Below are 16,119 nucleotides of genomic sequence, written 5' to 3'. Positions count from 1 at the left end.
GACCAGTGTCCTGCGATGTCCTCTTGGAGGATCGAACTAATTACTGTGGCTGCTCAGCTGAAGCAGGAGCAGCGATGCCGTCATATCTTTGAGAGGTTTGTACTCCACAATATCGATTCCATATTTTCTTCCATAAAACTTTAGAGCCTTGGTGAAGCTTGAACGACGAAGCTTTCGACGGTAGACCTTCCGAATTTTACTTCCACGACTTTGGAGGTATCCACTTGTCTCCGCGGCCCTTTCAATCTCCACGTGGGTCTATGGACTCCCTTCAGTTTTGTGCACCATGGCTTACCCAGACCCTTACGCGCTGCCGAACATGTCGAACCAAGAGGTGGGGGAGCCGGCATCTGTTGCGCAAACGTCAAGGTCCACAACTCCACGGTCGTTCAAAAAAGAGTCTGAAGTCAAAGCACAAAAATACCACGACAATGGCCTTCAAGCGGATGGAGAGAACTTCGCACCAGCAGTTACAAACAAGACTATCGATTTTGTATCGAATGACCCAGAGAATCCCTTCCATTGGCCCACTGCGAAGAAATATCGAGCTTGCATCCTTGCCTGTACCATGACATTCATCGTCCAGATCAACGGCACGATGATGACTAGTGCCGCTGAGCAGATTAACGAAAGCTTTCATGTCAGCGATGAGGTGTTCCCACACTCATATTGGCCAGTATTGAGTTGGAACCTGGGTGGTGCCGCCGCACCTCTAGTAGGCCTACCTCTGATGGAGAACTTTGGTGTACGATACACGTATCTGGCTATCTACGCTGTGCTCATAATCTTCATCATACCACAAGCTGTAGCGCACAACTTTGCTACCTTGATAGTTGTCCGGATCTTCACCGGATCCTGCACAGCGACACTAGCGAACATCACGTCCGGTATCGTCAGCGATATATGGTATGCGGGTCTTGCGAAGAGTTTCTTTACCTCTATGTACATTTTTGCGCTACTCTCTGGCCTGAGTATGGGACCCGTCTTCGGCAGTCTTGTTGTGCAATACACTACATGGCGATGGTATGTAAATTCCACGTCCCCCTCTTGACTGATGGTTCTTACTTACAAACCCCAGGATCTTCATCGGCCAGATAATCTTCTACTCTGCTCTCTTTCCCGTCCTCTTCTTCGCTCTCCCCGAAGTTCGTCCAGATGTCATCCTGCATCAACGCGCCGCCAAAATCAGGCGCGAAACTGGTCTCAATGTGCAAACCGCACAAGAAAAAAAGAAAACCAGCGTCTCCGAAATTCTCACCGAAACCCTCATCCGACCCACGCGCCTCCTGTTCACTGAAGGCGTGCTGATTAGCTTGGGCATGTGGTCTGCCTTTGTGATTGGCATCGCGTTCATGTTTACACAGAGCATTATGCAAGTCTACTCGGGGCTCTACGGATGGACATTCTTCGGCACGGGGATGGTGCAGGGCGCTATCGTGGTAGGCGAGCTGGTGGGCGTGTTTGCACAATTATTGCAAGATCGGGTTTACTTTGCGTCTGCGAAGAACAATACCGAGGATCCTGGTCATCCACTTCCTGAAGCGAGGCTGTATCTCAGTATCCCGGCATCGTTCATTGGTCTGACGGGCGGTCTGTTCTTCTTCGCTTGGACGAGCTTTCCAAGTGTTTCGTGGATCGTGCCGTCGATCGCACTAGGGTTTGTTGGATTTGGCATGTTTCTATGCACGACTGCGTTGACGACGTACATCGTTGATGCCTACGCCAAGTACGCTGCGAGCTCCGTAGCGGGTGTGGCCTTTCTGGAGAATCTTATGGCTGCCTTCTTACCGCTCGCAACACAAAGCATGTACCGGACACTGGGCTTCAATTGGGCAAGTAGTCTATTGGGGTTCATCGCGCTTCTTTTGAGTTGCATCCCTGTTGTGCTGATCAGATACGGCAGAAAGCTGAGGGAGCGAAGTCCCTTTATGGAAGTTGCAGGTCACAATAAGGAGTAGTTGTAAGAGCGAAGTACATGTGGTCGAAGATGTGTAAATGCTCATGATTCGTATTCATGGGAGATGGAGCTTCGCTCTTGCATCTCAATGTTCGTGACTATAGACTATGTGGTATCATTTCCGGATGCGCTTAAACCTTGCGCTCAACGGTGTGCTCCTGACCCTGAACCTTAGAGTCAGAGTTCTCCATCTCGATGGTGGCAGCCTTCTCGCCAGACTGGTCGAGAACCTCAGAAAGACCACCAGATCCGGCAGTAAGAGCTGCACCCTTGCGACCGATGAGGTGCCAGGGCAGGTTGAACATCTCGTCGAGAGCCTCGAGGCTGCGTCCGCTGGTCTCGGGCAGGAAAAACCAGACCCAAACGAGACCGATAGCGGTGACACAGCTGAAGAACATCATAGTGCCACCAGTCGTCATGGACAAGAACATAAGAGGGACAGCCTTGGAGTTGCCGTACTGGTTGACGAAGTGGAAGGTCATGGCGAACGAACCACCGAGAGCACGGAGGCGGAGCGGGTAGATCTCGGAGTTGATCAGGTACTGAATTGAGTTCCAACCAAGAGCCCATCCGAAACCACTGAAATAGATCATGACGATAGCGCCCATTGCGGCGTGTTTCTGGGCTGATGTCTGAGGCACATTTTTGTCCGCAATCTTGTTGTCGACGAGGAGGAAGATGGCCATATAAAGCATGGAGATCAACTGAATAGTGATGCCGGTTGACAGGGAGCGCTTGCGGCCGATGAAGTCGATGAGGAAGAAAGCGCAGAGCATACTGCTGGCGAATTTTACAATGCCAAAGACGGATGTAGCGAACAGTTTCTCGTTCTGACCAGTCGTTCCCATCATCGCAAAGTACTTGGGCGCGTAGATGGTGATCGAGTTGGCACCTGACCACTGTCCGAGCAGCTGGGACATGACAGAGAGCTGGAGACGGTACAGATTGGCCTTGCTGGAGAACATCTCCCTAACGGGACCCAACCAGGTCGTGCCCATTGTGGCCTCGCGCTCGCGGTTCAGCTGGTCGTTGATGTCGATGACTTCGGTTTGGATGTATGGATGGTCGGCGGGCAGATTGCGGAGTTGAGCGAGGTTCTTGAGAGCCTCCTCGTGACGGCCGACCTTGATGAGCCAACGAGGACTCTCCTTAGCGCCAAAGGAAAGGACGAAGATGAGACCGGCGAACATCAAGTGCATGCTGTTAGGAACGAGCCACTGAGCATCAGTGCTGCTGGAAATATGTATAGAAGAGCCCCAAGATGCGAAGTATGCCAACATGATGCCAAGGTAGACTGCACCGGAGAAGGCGCAGACGCAAAGACCACGAATAGCACGCGGAGCAGTCTCAGCCAGGTAGGTGGGTGCAACGACCGTGGTCTGACCAATGCCAATACCAGCAATGAACCGTCCAGCGTAGATCATACCGATGCTTCCGGTTGCACTGCTGGCAAGGAAGATAGAGATACCAACGACCCAGATGACGCAGAGTTGACGTGTAGCCCAAAGACGACCGATGCGGTCAGTGACAACGAAGGCGACCAGGGCACCGAGGATGGAACCCATCTGTACCATGGAGGTGATGTTGGACAAAAGTTCAGCAATCTCGTGCTCCGACTTGCTGTGGTCCTCGAGACCAAACTTCTTCTTGAAGGGCTCAAGTTCAGAAGTGGTGCCAATGAGGCCTTCGTCGATACCACGGGCGGCGCCCATCAGACCGAAGACTGCAGACCGTCAGTTAGAAGATTCGTTGTAGGCACATCGAATGGCTTACCGAGCACGCCATACCAAAGGCGCCAGTTCAAGGACTCCTTTGGTGTGTCCTTCAGGTTCTCCTTCCACGGGTTCTGTAGCTTGAAAGGCATATCGGGCGCACTTTTCAAGGTTCGGTGCAATGGTCGAGCGAGCCACAAACTGAGAAGTCGATGCAAATCGGCCAGACAGGAAGCGGATGGACAGTATTTCGGAGGGCGGGGAACAGCTTCTTATATAGAAAGCCTGATTGTGGGGTGCCAATGCGGAGATGCGTTGACCGTGAGCAAACCTTAGAGGGCTCGCTTCCCCCAACCAGTACCCTGTCCTCCGGTCGTTCTGCAGCGCCGTACTCCATCGGGGCAATGTGGAGCTTCTCCAGACAGCAAAACAGACCGCTCATCGGTCCCTCCAGAGCGATAGACTACGCTAGGCTAGTCCCCCGGATGCAGTTGCAACTTGCAAGGGTGTTTTCGTGAAGCCTCTTTCTGTGCTCGGCCATCACGGCTGGAACAAACAAATGGTTCAATGGAAGGGGTAGAAAATAGTTCAACGGCGGTGGTGCACATGATGGTGTCCGTTTTATTTTCGCAGCCGTTTATTGGCATGCGCATGATGGCTGCCGGCCTATGAGACGCGCATGAGGCTTACAGAAGCGTGAGAAGTCGCCTTTACTCAGGGAATGACCAGACGCCGCTGAGCAAAAGCCGATGCTTGAGTGGCCGCATGCAACCCTACTGGCGAATAGCGTCTTGAGCAAGGTTACATGCCTAGCCGTTGCCAGTGCGCGGCGCGTTGCTTCGATTCCTTGAGCGGGGAAGCTTTCCTTGACTCGTTGCGCTTGTGGAGCTTAGCATCGGAGTCTCCACCGAATGACAATCGTTAGACCCTGTCGCCTCAACGTCGGAGGTGGCCCTAGATGCCACTCTCGGCATATGTTGCACCCCGCATTAACCCGGATGTCTTCAGGTTCGGCAGGTTTGGCCACGAGCTGCCAATACCCTCGTGAGGAGGAATTACCGACAATGGGCCGCGGAGATCTCCAGGTCTCAACGAACGGCTGAGTACGAATGTTTCGTCACGAGGCGAGGCCGCGACTCGAGGCAAATTCAGAGGGGTAGATGTAAGATTCCGGTCTTGGTTTTCCGTCACAAGCGGGACCTTGAAGCAGGTGGGGAGGCCAGGATGCATGCGGCTCCAACTCGTTGAGCCTCCGTGTTCAGGGCTTCCACCTCGGCTGCTACAAGCGGTATCCCGTCCTTCAGGCGTTTCTCCTTATTCAGCTCCTCAATTTCGCCCGGGAAATAGATACGATCCGTGCCAAGCATCCGATCGGACCCAACTACGCGCTGATACAAGTAGTCCATCCGGTTCTTGAAGTCGTCGATGCTCATAAAGAGGTCCGGTTTGATGGCTACAAGGAAGTGACCGACGTCTGCTGGTTTCGAAGGATCGTATGGATTTGTGACATGACCCGCAAACGCGCTACCTGATAGGACCCCAGAGAAGACGTCCATCATGATAGCGATTGCGGAGCCCTTCGGTCCACCCATGGGCAACATGACTCCCTCCAGGGCCTTGGCTGGATCCTCTGTCTGTCCACCATCCTTGTCTAATGCCCAGTCGCCAGGAATCTTCTCTTGTCTCCGCAATGCTTTGTAAATTTTGCCTCGAGCTGCAACGGAGGGCGCCATGTCCACTATGAAGGGCTTGCTGCCTTTTCCCGCTGGAGCTCCACAAGCCATTGGGGACACGCCCATGAGCTTGGACTTTCCACCCCACACAGGTAGAGCTGGCGAAGAGTTCGTAAAAACTAGACTCATCATGTCTGCGTCAAGTGCTTGTTGCACGACCCAAGCGGACATGCCGAAATGGTTGGAGTGCTTCACTGACACCATGCCGATACCAACGTCCTTGGCCAATTCAATGGCTACCTCCATACCCCTGTGAGCCGCAAGAAAGCCAAATCCGTTGTGTGCGTCGACTTGAGCAACAGCTGGCGTGATTCGGTGAACAGTCGGTGTTGCGCCCGGGTCTAGCACACCTTCTCTGATGCGAGCCATGTAGCTTGGGATTCGATTACTGCATCTAGACGTTAGTATGTATTGATGAAGATGGATCAGACCATTAAGCGGAGGCGTATGGCAACGTACATGCCGTGTGTATCCACTCCACGTAGGTCTGCTTCGACAAGACATTTGGCGACAATCACTGCATTATCTTTCGATACCCCATTGCCGGTAAGGATGTTCTCAATAAATGATCGTGCATCGGCGGCACTGACATGCTGCATTGCTTGGGTGTTGTGGCTCATTTTGGAAGCTGGCGAGGACAGCGCAAAAAGTCGCGAAGATACCAGAAGTCCGAGGAAGTCGGGTCGGGCTGGTATATAAGCAATATCGAGGATTATGTGAGTCAATGCGCCGTAGAGTCGCCTGCAGCATTTTGCTGCAATGAGTTTGTGAGACTCTGTGATGGTTTGTTGCGGGCAGAAGTCCGTTATGATCCGATTTTGGCTAGGCATGCGAATGCGGACAGCCGTGCAGCCGCAGCGTCTCACGGGAAACGATCGCTGCGGCGAATCTCCGGCCGTGAAGTCAGTCGCGGAACACCACGACGCATCGTGGAAGACATCATGCTTTGTTCGAAACGATATGGGAGAGACTGCCTGCGAGAGGCACAGTTTCTGGATGTGCGACAAATCCTATCTTTAACAAAGCTTTCCAGTCTGCACCGGTATAACTCGAGCACTGTGGAGCAGTGCAAGGACAATGTTCGCTGCTCTTCGATCGCATAACAATCCTAACTTCAACTTCTGCATAGGTATGAAGGCTGCACGGTATCTGCTGAAAACACCAATTCTCCCTACCGTTTGAGAGTGCATAGGGCCTGGTCCGACTTCCAAGGTAAAATAAATCGACTCTACTGACACGATCTCCAAGTTCTATACGCATGCCTTGTGAGCTGCTGCTGTTGATCACATTAATTTTAGATTTTTACACCACTGAATTAGAAACCGATATTTGCAGTGTCACGATGAGACAGACGCAAGAAGGCCAAGGCTGGAACAGTGTCTTTACCGATCACGAGTCGTGAAAGACGGACAAGTATGCGCACAGCGACCCTGACCACATTGACCGTTATCATCGAGAGACCGCATATCGTTATCTCACAACAAAAACCCAATGCTCTCTTCACAGCAACGTCGTGCATCAGGAAATGTTCTGGAAGGATAACCCTGGGTGTTGGTTCTAGTCGATTGGACGTGAGTGTGACCCGCCGTCAAATACTGCCTCGGATCGCGGCAGAAGCGTCCTCATCTGCAGCTACTGATATATTTAATGCGCTTGAACTGCGCTTGACAGCATCATTTGCGGTGGTGCACATGGGCTCCACGCGTAACGTTGAACGGATCAGCCGCACCTGCATTCGCGGTGAACATGATCCTGGGTGCTCACTGCTGGGGCGGAGAAGGGCAGTACAGCACAGACCGCCAGAATGATTGGTTAATGGGAAAGTCCCGAAGTGCTTCATATGCGGTGGATGCTCGTGTCGCAATACGAGGAAACGACAGTTCGGCTTCAGTCATGTGTAGTAGTGGAGATGATGGGCCAATACAATAGCTCAAGGACCACTCATCCTCGCAACGCTATGAACAGCTCAACTGAAACAACCCAACCTGCGGCCAGTCAAAGCCTCTCACTATCCTGCGTACTGAAAGTCTACGTCACCCTCGAACTCAGACATGGTAACTTTTGGGGGCGGCGTCAGCGCACATCTCGAGCTGGAGGTGTATGGCGATCCTCGTTGGATGCTTCGGGTGAGATGCGGCGCAGAAGTCGGCCGCTGAGTCCCGCACGCTCGCAAACGGTCTTGGCTAGTATTTGACAAGCTGATGCCCGTGGTGAGCCCTGCGTCGAAGATTTTCAGAGGGCGGTCTGATGTTCAGGGTTCTGTTGTGTTCAGCTTCAAGCACAGCAGAACGAAAGATAGTCACCGACGCTCCCAATACCATCAACACAGATCGCGAGAAGCTGCAGGCCTAAGAGTGGCGCATCAAACTGCCATACATAATTGGATCGTTGAGCTAAGGTTGCAATCGTCCCTCAGGACCACCTGTGGCTGAGCCCAGAGCAGGCTATCTTCCGCCTCAGCGAAGTACGAAGACATTGGCTGCCGGCGCCCTTGGTCCCAACCTCACTCAGTCCTGGCTCTGACTGTCGTTCCTTCCTTCCACTTGCCCATCGAAATCGATACCGCTGCAGTTTGGCTGTCTGTTAGAGCTGTGATTGCGACAAGACCACGCACCCACCCTTGCGCGCCGCACACCCACCTGCTTCGGCCGCTAGCCTTACCCACTCACGAACCGAACCGCTCCGCAGCGCTCAGGAACCGCCCGCCGTCCCTTAGGCTGAACAAGGTCGCCAGTGTGCGATCCTTCGTTTGCGGCGTGGGAAGCAGGGCAATTTCGTCTCATTCGTGGACCTAGTCACTCGTTCATTTGCTTATTGCTTCACGCTTTGCGCTGTTCTTTGCGACGCTGCGTTGGCATTTCTTCGTTGGCACCTCCGCGGTCATTGTCAGGCGTACAGCAACCGAGTCGCGAATCGGCCAGTGACCCCGCTGCCGCCCCAGGCGCGTTGCGATCGCGAGATGCCCTCCAGTCAGGGCGACTACATCCACATCCTCGACAATGGCAAACCTGAAGGCCGCGAGCGAGTGCCCTGGTACTGGCGCTTTATAGCCATAACGGCTTCCTGGATGATTTTGGGAGGGTAAGTCGCGCACTGCTCAATGTAATACCGGAAAGCAGGCTGACAGATGACAGTTACCTGATACTGCCGGGCCTGTATGCGAAAACCGAGTACCTCAAATTCAGCCAAGCCGTTTTGTCTGTCCTCGTTGTCGCGCTGCTGACCGCTGGGTACTCATTCACAGCACTGCTGTGCTTCGCGTGTCGCGATGATGAGTTTCAGGCGGAGAACGTGTTTTTGTATGTAACCCTCGCCAAACAGCGTCATCGCAACTGACCCAGCTTTAGGCCGGCCCTCGGCTCATCCATCTTCGGCCTTGTTGTAATTGCCTACAACTTTCTCGGTACATCGGCTTATCGATGGAGCACAGCTGCGACAAGCTCAACTGTGCTCAGCGGCTTTGCGACCGCCCTCTACACTGGACTGCTTTGCTGGAAACGACGCATCATTTTGAGAAGGGCAAAGCAAGGAACGCGCTCAAACCTTTACTCCGAGCAGTCTTTCTACACAAATTACGTGCAGAACATGTACCCGTCCGCTATACGAACCGAATCGCAACCGCCCGCCGCCCCCGTAAACGATGACGACCCCGTCAACCAACAAATGCGCTCGTTGATGGTGCGCGACTCCAGACCAAGTCCTGATGCGAATACGTCGACATTCAGAATAGATCTGCCGGAGGATCCAGAGGAGCGAAACAGGTTGATGAGTCAGGAGCTGGTCGGTACCCCGACGCAGACTTACATTCGCGATCGAGCATATAGCAGGCCGGACAGTCTGGGTGAGAACCAAGCCTGGTCGCGATTACAAGAGCGAGGTAGAACAGCCCAGCGTCCCTCAAATAGTGATCTGCGTAGCAGCCATTCGAGAGGATTAAGCAGAGAGGAAAGGAGGCGCGAGATCGAACTTGGGGCACGTTAAGCTGCTCCCTCGAAAACGGATGCAAGGCGCAATGACGTTACGGCAGATGGTGTTTTTGGATATGTCATGACCAGGTCTGACGTGACTTGTCTCAGCGTATACGGGTCTGGGTCTGACATGTTGATGTTGGGATGTACTTCTTGGACGATCCTTTGATGCTGGAACGAAGATAACCTGTGGGCCTCGGTGCTGTAGTAGTACCCTGCACTCTGAATATTAAAATTCAACGGCTTTGATTCAGCAGCTCATGTTAGCAAGTTAGCAAGGTCCAAGCGTAGCGTGCACAAGATGTTGTGATCTTGATGAGTTTCGATTTCGTCGTAATTCGCCGTCTGTCTGGCGACAGCCGGTACAGTCATAGGAAAGAAATGCCTTGGTGCCGTTCAAGTCGACGAATCATGAGTAAGGAAAAAGGAAAACAGTCGTGTCTTTAACGTCATGCTGAGGCCAACCTTCTTGGTTTTAGACCTTGATGGCGAACTGCTTCAAGTACTCGTAGTGCTCCATGTTCTCGTCGACAGTCTTGCGGATGAGCTTGGCGCCTTCCTCGCCATACTTCTCCTTCCACGAAGCGTCGTCCTGCTCCTTGGTTGTTTGCGCCTTTTTCTACGTGACAGTTAGCAATCAGTTTTGGAGATATGCAAAGCTGGAAAATCATACGTGGGTCCTTGCGCGCAGGTTCGTGCTGTCGATAGCATCCTCGTGGAAGCCCTTCCACTTCTCAAACTGAGCCTTAGCAAGAGCCTGATCCTCCTCAGTGTCCCAAAACAGCATTTCAGGCTTATAGTCGATACCAGTGGTCTTGCAGACGGCCTCGATCATGCCAGACGGTTTGTCAAGCAGATCATCGGCATCAACAACGCAAATCTCGACGCCCTGCGCATTGCCGTTTGTGCCGTTTGTCTCGCCTTCCTGAGCAGCAGACTTGGGACCAATAAGGCCCTCCTTGCGGAGATAGTCAAAGAGCTCGCGAAGCTCAGAGTAGCCAGCCTCGTCTTTGCGGAGATAGTCCCAACCAGTCATATTGCTCAGGGGAGGTTGTGTGCAGCGGTAGTAGCTAGGAATGCTGTATTTGGGGTGGCGGATGAGGAAGATGAAGTGGAATGTTGCAAGAAGGTCCTTGGGAAGAACAGTAGGGTTGCCATCTTCGACTCGGGTATCGTAGGGATAGGGCTCGCCGGGGCGGTCTTCTCTCGTTTGTACGGGCGAAAGTTCGGTGGTGTTCGTTCCAACGCCGCGGCGGTAGTTGGACATCGAAGGGCAAACGGTTGTAGGCCTCTCCTTGCCCTGAGGAGGGATCCAGTACTGTGCCATATCCTTGATGAAGGCACGTTTGCCCTGCGAGATGTTAGCACGTATTTGCCAAAATCGGTATTGAGCCCGGAGATAACCACTTCTGTTCCAGAAAAGCAGTGACAAACCACGGAATGGCGCAGGTAGCCGGTGCCTTCCTCATATGGCACGCGACCAAAGAAGAGAGTGTAAGGCAGCTAGAGCTGATTGGACCAATTATGTACACATACCTCGGCGTTATCTTTTGCGATCTTGTCGAAAATCGAACGATAAGTGCTATTGGCGTAGCCGCTCTCTTGTCTCGCCTTCTCGTTCTCTGGGCCTTCATACCGGTATCCGATGCGCTCGGGTCCAAAGTAGTATGCGTCGCCAAATGGCTCGTGTACGCATTGCAGGTCCTTACGGGTCATGAAGACCTAGAGAGTGTCAGCGCTCGGTGGGTAATGGTTGTGTCGACATACGTACCCTCTCAAAGGCCGTCGAGCAGGCCCTAGGGTGCGTAGCACAGAAGATGGGTTTCTGTGACTGCATTGTGCTATGTCTGGAGGTGATGCTGAGTCAAGAATCTGTATTCCAAGATTCTGAGAAGATCCCAGTGAATCAGGTTCAGGTATGTTCCAAACTGAACGCGAAAATGCTTCCACGAGAGTAGGGGTTCGACAATCTTTTAAGGAAAGCAACGCCAGAGCAAGCAGGATTCAACTGGACGTAAGAAAATCCACAATTATCGTTGAGCAAACCCTTTGACGCGGGTACTCGTCAATCTGGTGAGCTAGTGGACCTAGAGCAAACGTCTTGGGGTCAATCAAAGGAGCCGGACACGAGCGACGGCTGCAAGGCAGGAAATAACAACCGTTGTCGCGGTGTTGCCGTGTGCATGTGGCGTATAAGAGACGGGAAGCTGTCTTTGGGTGCCTCGGCGCGTCTGCAAAACTGCGGGTTTGCAGCAAACATAGCCGCTGCCGGAAATCTCACAGCCGTGTGTGGCCATGGAGGGGTTCCAAGGTTACTGGGGCTGATGTCACAGTGCCCGGGAAGTGGGGCGCTTAGCTCGCGACCAGCCGTAGAATGCGATTGCCCGAAAGTCGAGGCTGAGTGGGCTTTCTCTGATTGCTGGATGGTGGACGCTGGCTGACGCACGTCAAACCGAGGCTGAATGACGCTCACGAAGACCGACGTGATAGGCAGATCCTTCGCAGCCTCGATCGGTCATCTCTTTTCTACAATTTGCACTTGCACGGGCTGTTCAGTGCCACTTGCGCTATATTTGTAAAGGAAGATGTCCTTCAACAATATGAGCCGACGCTCGCGACACACGGCTGTTACGCTCAGGCTTAATAGCTGGGAACGAGAGTGGAACCATGGACGGACCCAACGATCCGAGTACTCGAGCCCGAGGCTCGATTGCTAACCCTATCAAATAATCTGTCGAAAGCATCCGGAAAAGTCAGTGGAAATCGTTAAGTAGCTACGATATGTACCCAGCTGGGTGTTTGGAAAGAGCTGTGCTTTGGGCGCATTGGTTTGCGTACTACGATTTACGAGCAAGCAACAGCCTGGACCGACCATACAGTCGAAAACAGCTGCAAAGGAGACGAAGTTCGATCTCGACAGAACAGCACGGGTTATGTAAAGCTCGCACAGTGGTAGCAAATCACTCGCTTGCTCGCTTGAGTCTACTGAAGCGTGAATCGACATCAAAGACATGTGTAACGGTTGAAAGGAGAAGCAGATCACGTGTTGTTGGCGGTGGTCTGGTGCTACTTCCTCGTGTTGTTGAGCACCTCTTACCTCAGCTGCATCACAAAGACGTCATCAAAACAGACCCCGCAGCGAGCCTTGGAGAGCAAAGACACAAGCAACACAACAACATAGAATAACGTACTCCACAAGCGAGCTGGCCACTCAAGCGAGCTGGCCACCTTTGCCAAGACCACACCAATACTGCACCTACTTTGCAACATTACAGCACATAACGTAACGTACCCCACGGGCGAGTCGGACACACGGGCGAGTCGGACACTTTTGCCAAGACCCTACCAAAACACCCTTACTACACCAATGCCTCTCCACAAACGCCAGTCAGACGCGTTAAAAGAAGCTTAGATACAGCTTGCGCTTCAAGCTCTTAAACAAGACGCGACTCTCTCTCTACGGCGCGCTGCAGCTATCTATAGAGCTCCCCTACAGACACTAAGCGACCAACGCGCTGGACGACCTTTACAAGTTGATTCTATGCCTAAATCACGGAGCCTAACCAATACTAAGGAGCAGGTGATTGTTAATTATATACTTGAGCTAGACGCGTGAGGATTTTCCCCTTAGCTAGCAGCTGTGGCTGATATGGCCAATTCTTTGCGCGCTGAGCGCAGTCTAGGCCATGTTAGCCTAAACTAGCCCAGTACGTTTGTTAAGCGCCAACTAGAGCTTAAAGTGAAGTTTAATTGCAAGTATGACTACAAGAGAGCCCTCTGCAAGGATCCTAAGATAATCTAGGGCTAGTTTAGCCTAGTAGCTAATATTAAAGCTAAGTATAGCATCTAGGATAACAACACATACAACTTTAATAAGATAGGCTTTATAATAGGCTAGATATCTACTAGAGTAGTTGTTATAGCTTTAGAGAGACAGGGACAGCTAAAGTAGGTCTAGCTAGGCAATTAGGAGTAGATAATAGTTATTAAGGGTATTAATGCTAAAGGGTAGGCTATTCTACCCTTTATTATCTTCTAGGGCTATAACTACCTCTTAAACTAGTATAAAGAGGATAATCTACCCTATAATTAGGTTATTAGGGTCTCTAAGAACAGCTAGACTACTAATAAACTTAGTCTTAACTAGTTAAAGCACTTTAACATGCATATAAAGGAGTGTACTATTAGCAGCTACTATCTACTAGTTATTAATAGTTATAAGAGCTACAACTTACTAGATTTCTAGGAATACTACAAGGATAATAAGATTATTACTGTATATATGCCTCTGCACTTATTGCATCTCCTGTAGCTACTTAATGTAGGCTGTTTTACCCCTCTAAAGAAGGCGTATAGGCACTAAGCTAAAGACCTTATATATAACTAGATTAACTATATTATAAAGCTTAAGTTCCTGCTATACTTTAAAGTAGCCTATAATGCTGTATTTACCTTAAGCAATATCTAAGGAGGGTTCTAAGGCGCTAGACTAGTCCCCTTTAACCTAGAATAGGTTATAATAGGGCTTAATATAAAGCTGCGCACTCTATTACTATAACTCCCTAATAATAATAAGCCCTAGTAGTTGCAAACCCCTAGTAATACCCTAGAACTTTAGTTGCAATTAACTCTAATTTAAGAGAAGTATAAGAAGCAGCAGGGTAGCTTACCTAATTCTATGCTGAGCGCGCTTGAGCACTACGCAAAGGGGAGAGCAATTCTATCGCACAAGCTAGTTTTGGCGCAATAGGAGAACGCTGAGCTTCACGCAGCTCTAGCAGCTGCTATAGAACGTAAATCGCGCAAAAGAAAGCAAATCTAGAAGGAAGGGACCCTTATAGTTAAGGAAGGGCAGTAGATAGCAGCTCTAAAGGAGTTTAGGGCATGTGGTGATAGAAAGAAGTTAAAGAAGCGGGTGCGCGCTAAAGTAGGTAAGCCCTCCTAACAACACTGTAGACAGTGCAATTAGACTAGGCATAACGCGCGAACATGCAAGAATAATACAGAAGTAGTCTCTAAATAATATTCTAAGCTGTACTGCACCTTGCAGCACTAAAGTGTGGTGTTTTGGGCCATAATAGGGTGAGGTTTAGTAGGGTCTTGGCAAAAGTGTCCGACTCGCCCGTGTGTCCGACTCGCCCGTGGGGTACGTTAGATTATCACCGAGCCGGCCATATCACCAAACCAGCCATTTTCTCTTAGCACAACTAACACAAGTTACTGCAACTACAACTACTTACTATTAAATAGTGACCTAGCATAACGTAAACCCCCAGCACCCGGGCCAACCCAGCACCCGGGCCATTTCTTGCCAAGACCACAACTATTAATATTAACACGTAATGCCTTGCTAACAAGATACGCAATTATCTAAACAAGAGGGTAGAATTAATCTTGCCCTTTCTGCTTTCTAATTACATGAATTTAAAAGCCTCTAAAGCGCTGCTTAGGCATTTAATATACTGTGTACAACCTTAAGTGCTAGGTATAGAGGCAGACTCTATATTAATAATAGACGCAACGCACAATATAAGCTTACACGCACTAAAGAGTAAATAATTGTATAATATATTCTTGACCTTAATTCGCGAGGATTCGCGCCCTGGCTGTGTGAGGTGGCAGATATGGCTGACAAACTGTTGGGTGTACGCGGTGGGCAGCCTGTTGGCAAGCACTGGGCTGAGCGCTTCGTGACGCGTTCAGCTACGCTTAAGATAGCCTTTAATTGAGCTAAAGATAGGCAGAGGATGCTGTAGGAGGATCTAGAGACAATCAGCGCGTAGTTTAAGCTAGTAGAGGACACAAAAGCTAAATACAGCGTACACAACCACAACGTGCACAACTTTAACAAGACTAGCTTCTAGATAGGTGTTATTAGCTTAATAAAGGTTGTTACAGGCGCAGAGAGACATAATCAACCTCAGCTTGTTTAGCTAGGTGATCGCGAGTGGGTAACAGTCATCTAGAGCGTCTGCGCTGCTAGATCTTGTACCCTGCCTTTCATTATCTACAAAGGACGCGTTCACATCTCTGCCTGGTACGAGGAGGCAGATATACCACGCAATTGGAAGCTCTCCGTCTCTGAGAGCGGCTGGACGAACAACGCGCTCGGCCTTGAGTGGCTGAAGCACTTCGACGCGCATACAAAGGCGAGCCAGGTAGGGGCGTACAGGCTGCTCATTTTAGACGGCCATAAGAGCCACCTTAACCAGGATTTTAAGGACTACTGCCTTAAAAACATAATCCTTACCCTCTGCATGCCACCTTACTTATTGCATATCCTCTAGCTGCTTAATATAGTCTACTTCTTGCTGTTAAAGCACAAGTACTCTTAGTGTGTACAAGACTTAGCACGTAAGCGCGTCTTCTACATTAATAAAGAAGGCTTCCTCCCTGCCTTTAAGGACACGTTTTTTAATATGTTTATAGCAGAGAACTGTTGCAAGGCCTTTAAGGCAGTAGGGCTAGTCCCTCTTAACGCGCAGGTTGTGTTAGATTACCTTAAAGTGCGCCTGCGTACCCCACTAGAACCCCTCCTCCTAGAGACGCTGTGGCAGTCAAAGACTCTAAGCAATACCTACAAGTTTAGATCTTAGTTAAAGCTTGTACACAAGTCTTTTACTTAGTTGCCTATTACTGTGTAAGCAGGCTTCTCTTAGCTTGTTAGAGGCAGTAAGCTTATGCTGCATCAGAACGCGCTTTAAGCAGCCTAGATTACTAAGCTTAAAGAGCAATTAGCAGTAATAACT

General features: G+C 50.7%; 5 protein-coding genes across 5 annotated transcripts; 2 read left to right on the top strand and 3 right to left on the bottom strand.

The window, feature by feature from the left end:
• Nucleotides 1–152: 152 nt before the first annotated feature.
• On the top strand, nucleotides 153–1,972 carry M421DRAFT_426864 (multidrug transporter). The gene is made up of 2 exons (XM_033594517.1): nucleotides 153–1,023; nucleotides 1,079–1,972. Exons 1-2 carry the CDS (start codon nucleotides 287–289, stop codon nucleotides 1,956–1,958), a joined length of 1,617 nt encoding a protein of 538 aa, XP_033442717.1. The 5' UTR covers nucleotides 153–286; the 3' UTR covers nucleotides 1,959–1,972.
• A 116-nt stretch (nucleotides 1,973–2,088) lies between these two features.
• On the bottom strand, nucleotides 2,089–3,821 carry M421DRAFT_78065 (quinate permease; the record flags this gene model as incomplete). Its single annotated transcript, XM_033597375.1, has 2 exons — nucleotides 2,089–3,680; nucleotides 3,731–3,821. 2 exons carry the CDS (start codon nucleotides 3,819–3,821, stop codon nucleotides 2,089–2,091), a joined length of 1,683 nt encoding a protein of 560 aa, XP_033442716.1.
• A 1,035-nt stretch (nucleotides 3,822–4,856) lies between these two features.
• Nucleotides 4,857–6,022, bottom strand: M421DRAFT_96756 (Malate/L-lactate dehydrogenase; the record flags this gene model as incomplete). The annotated part of the gene is made up of 2 exons (XM_033598419.1): nucleotides 4,857–5,796; nucleotides 5,862–6,022. 2 exons carry the CDS (start codon nucleotides 6,020–6,022, stop codon nucleotides 4,857–4,859), a joined length of 1,101 nt encoding a protein of 366 aa, XP_033442715.1.
• A 2,339-nt stretch (nucleotides 6,023–8,361) lies between these two features.
• On the top strand, nucleotides 8,362–9,383 carry M421DRAFT_96755 (uncharacterized protein; the record flags this gene model as incomplete). The annotated part of the gene is made up of 3 exons (XM_033598418.1): nucleotides 8,362–8,483; nucleotides 8,537–8,701; nucleotides 8,750–9,383. 3 exons carry the CDS (start codon nucleotides 8,362–8,364, stop codon nucleotides 9,381–9,383), a joined length of 921 nt encoding a protein of 306 aa, XP_033442714.1.
• Nucleotides 9,384–9,486: 103 nt separating this feature from the next.
• Nucleotides 9,487–11,651, bottom strand: M421DRAFT_426860 (uncharacterized protein). Its single transcript, XM_033594516.1, has 4 exons — nucleotides 11,142–11,651; nucleotides 10,907–11,092; nucleotides 10,044–10,721; nucleotides 9,487–9,989 (listed from the first exon to the last, which is right to left on the bottom strand). The coding sequence occupies exons 1-4, from the start codon at nucleotides 11,205–11,207 to the stop codon at nucleotides 9,846–9,848; spliced, it is 1,074 nt and encodes a 357-aa protein (XP_033442713.1). The 5' UTR covers nucleotides 11,208–11,651; the 3' UTR covers nucleotides 9,487–9,845.
• Nucleotides 11,652–16,119: the final 4,468 nt, after the last annotated feature.

Source organism: Didymella exigua, assembly GCF_010094145.1.
Source record: "Didymella exigua CBS 183.55 unplaced genomic scaffold M421scaffold_70, whole genome shotgun sequence".
Taxonomy (NCBI): Eukaryota; Fungi; Ascomycota; class Dothideomycetes; order Pleosporales; family Didymellaceae; genus Didymella; species Didymella exigua.
The sequence above is the reverse complement of the archived record's forward strand: the minus strand, read 5'-3'. Positions and strand labels throughout refer to the sequence as shown.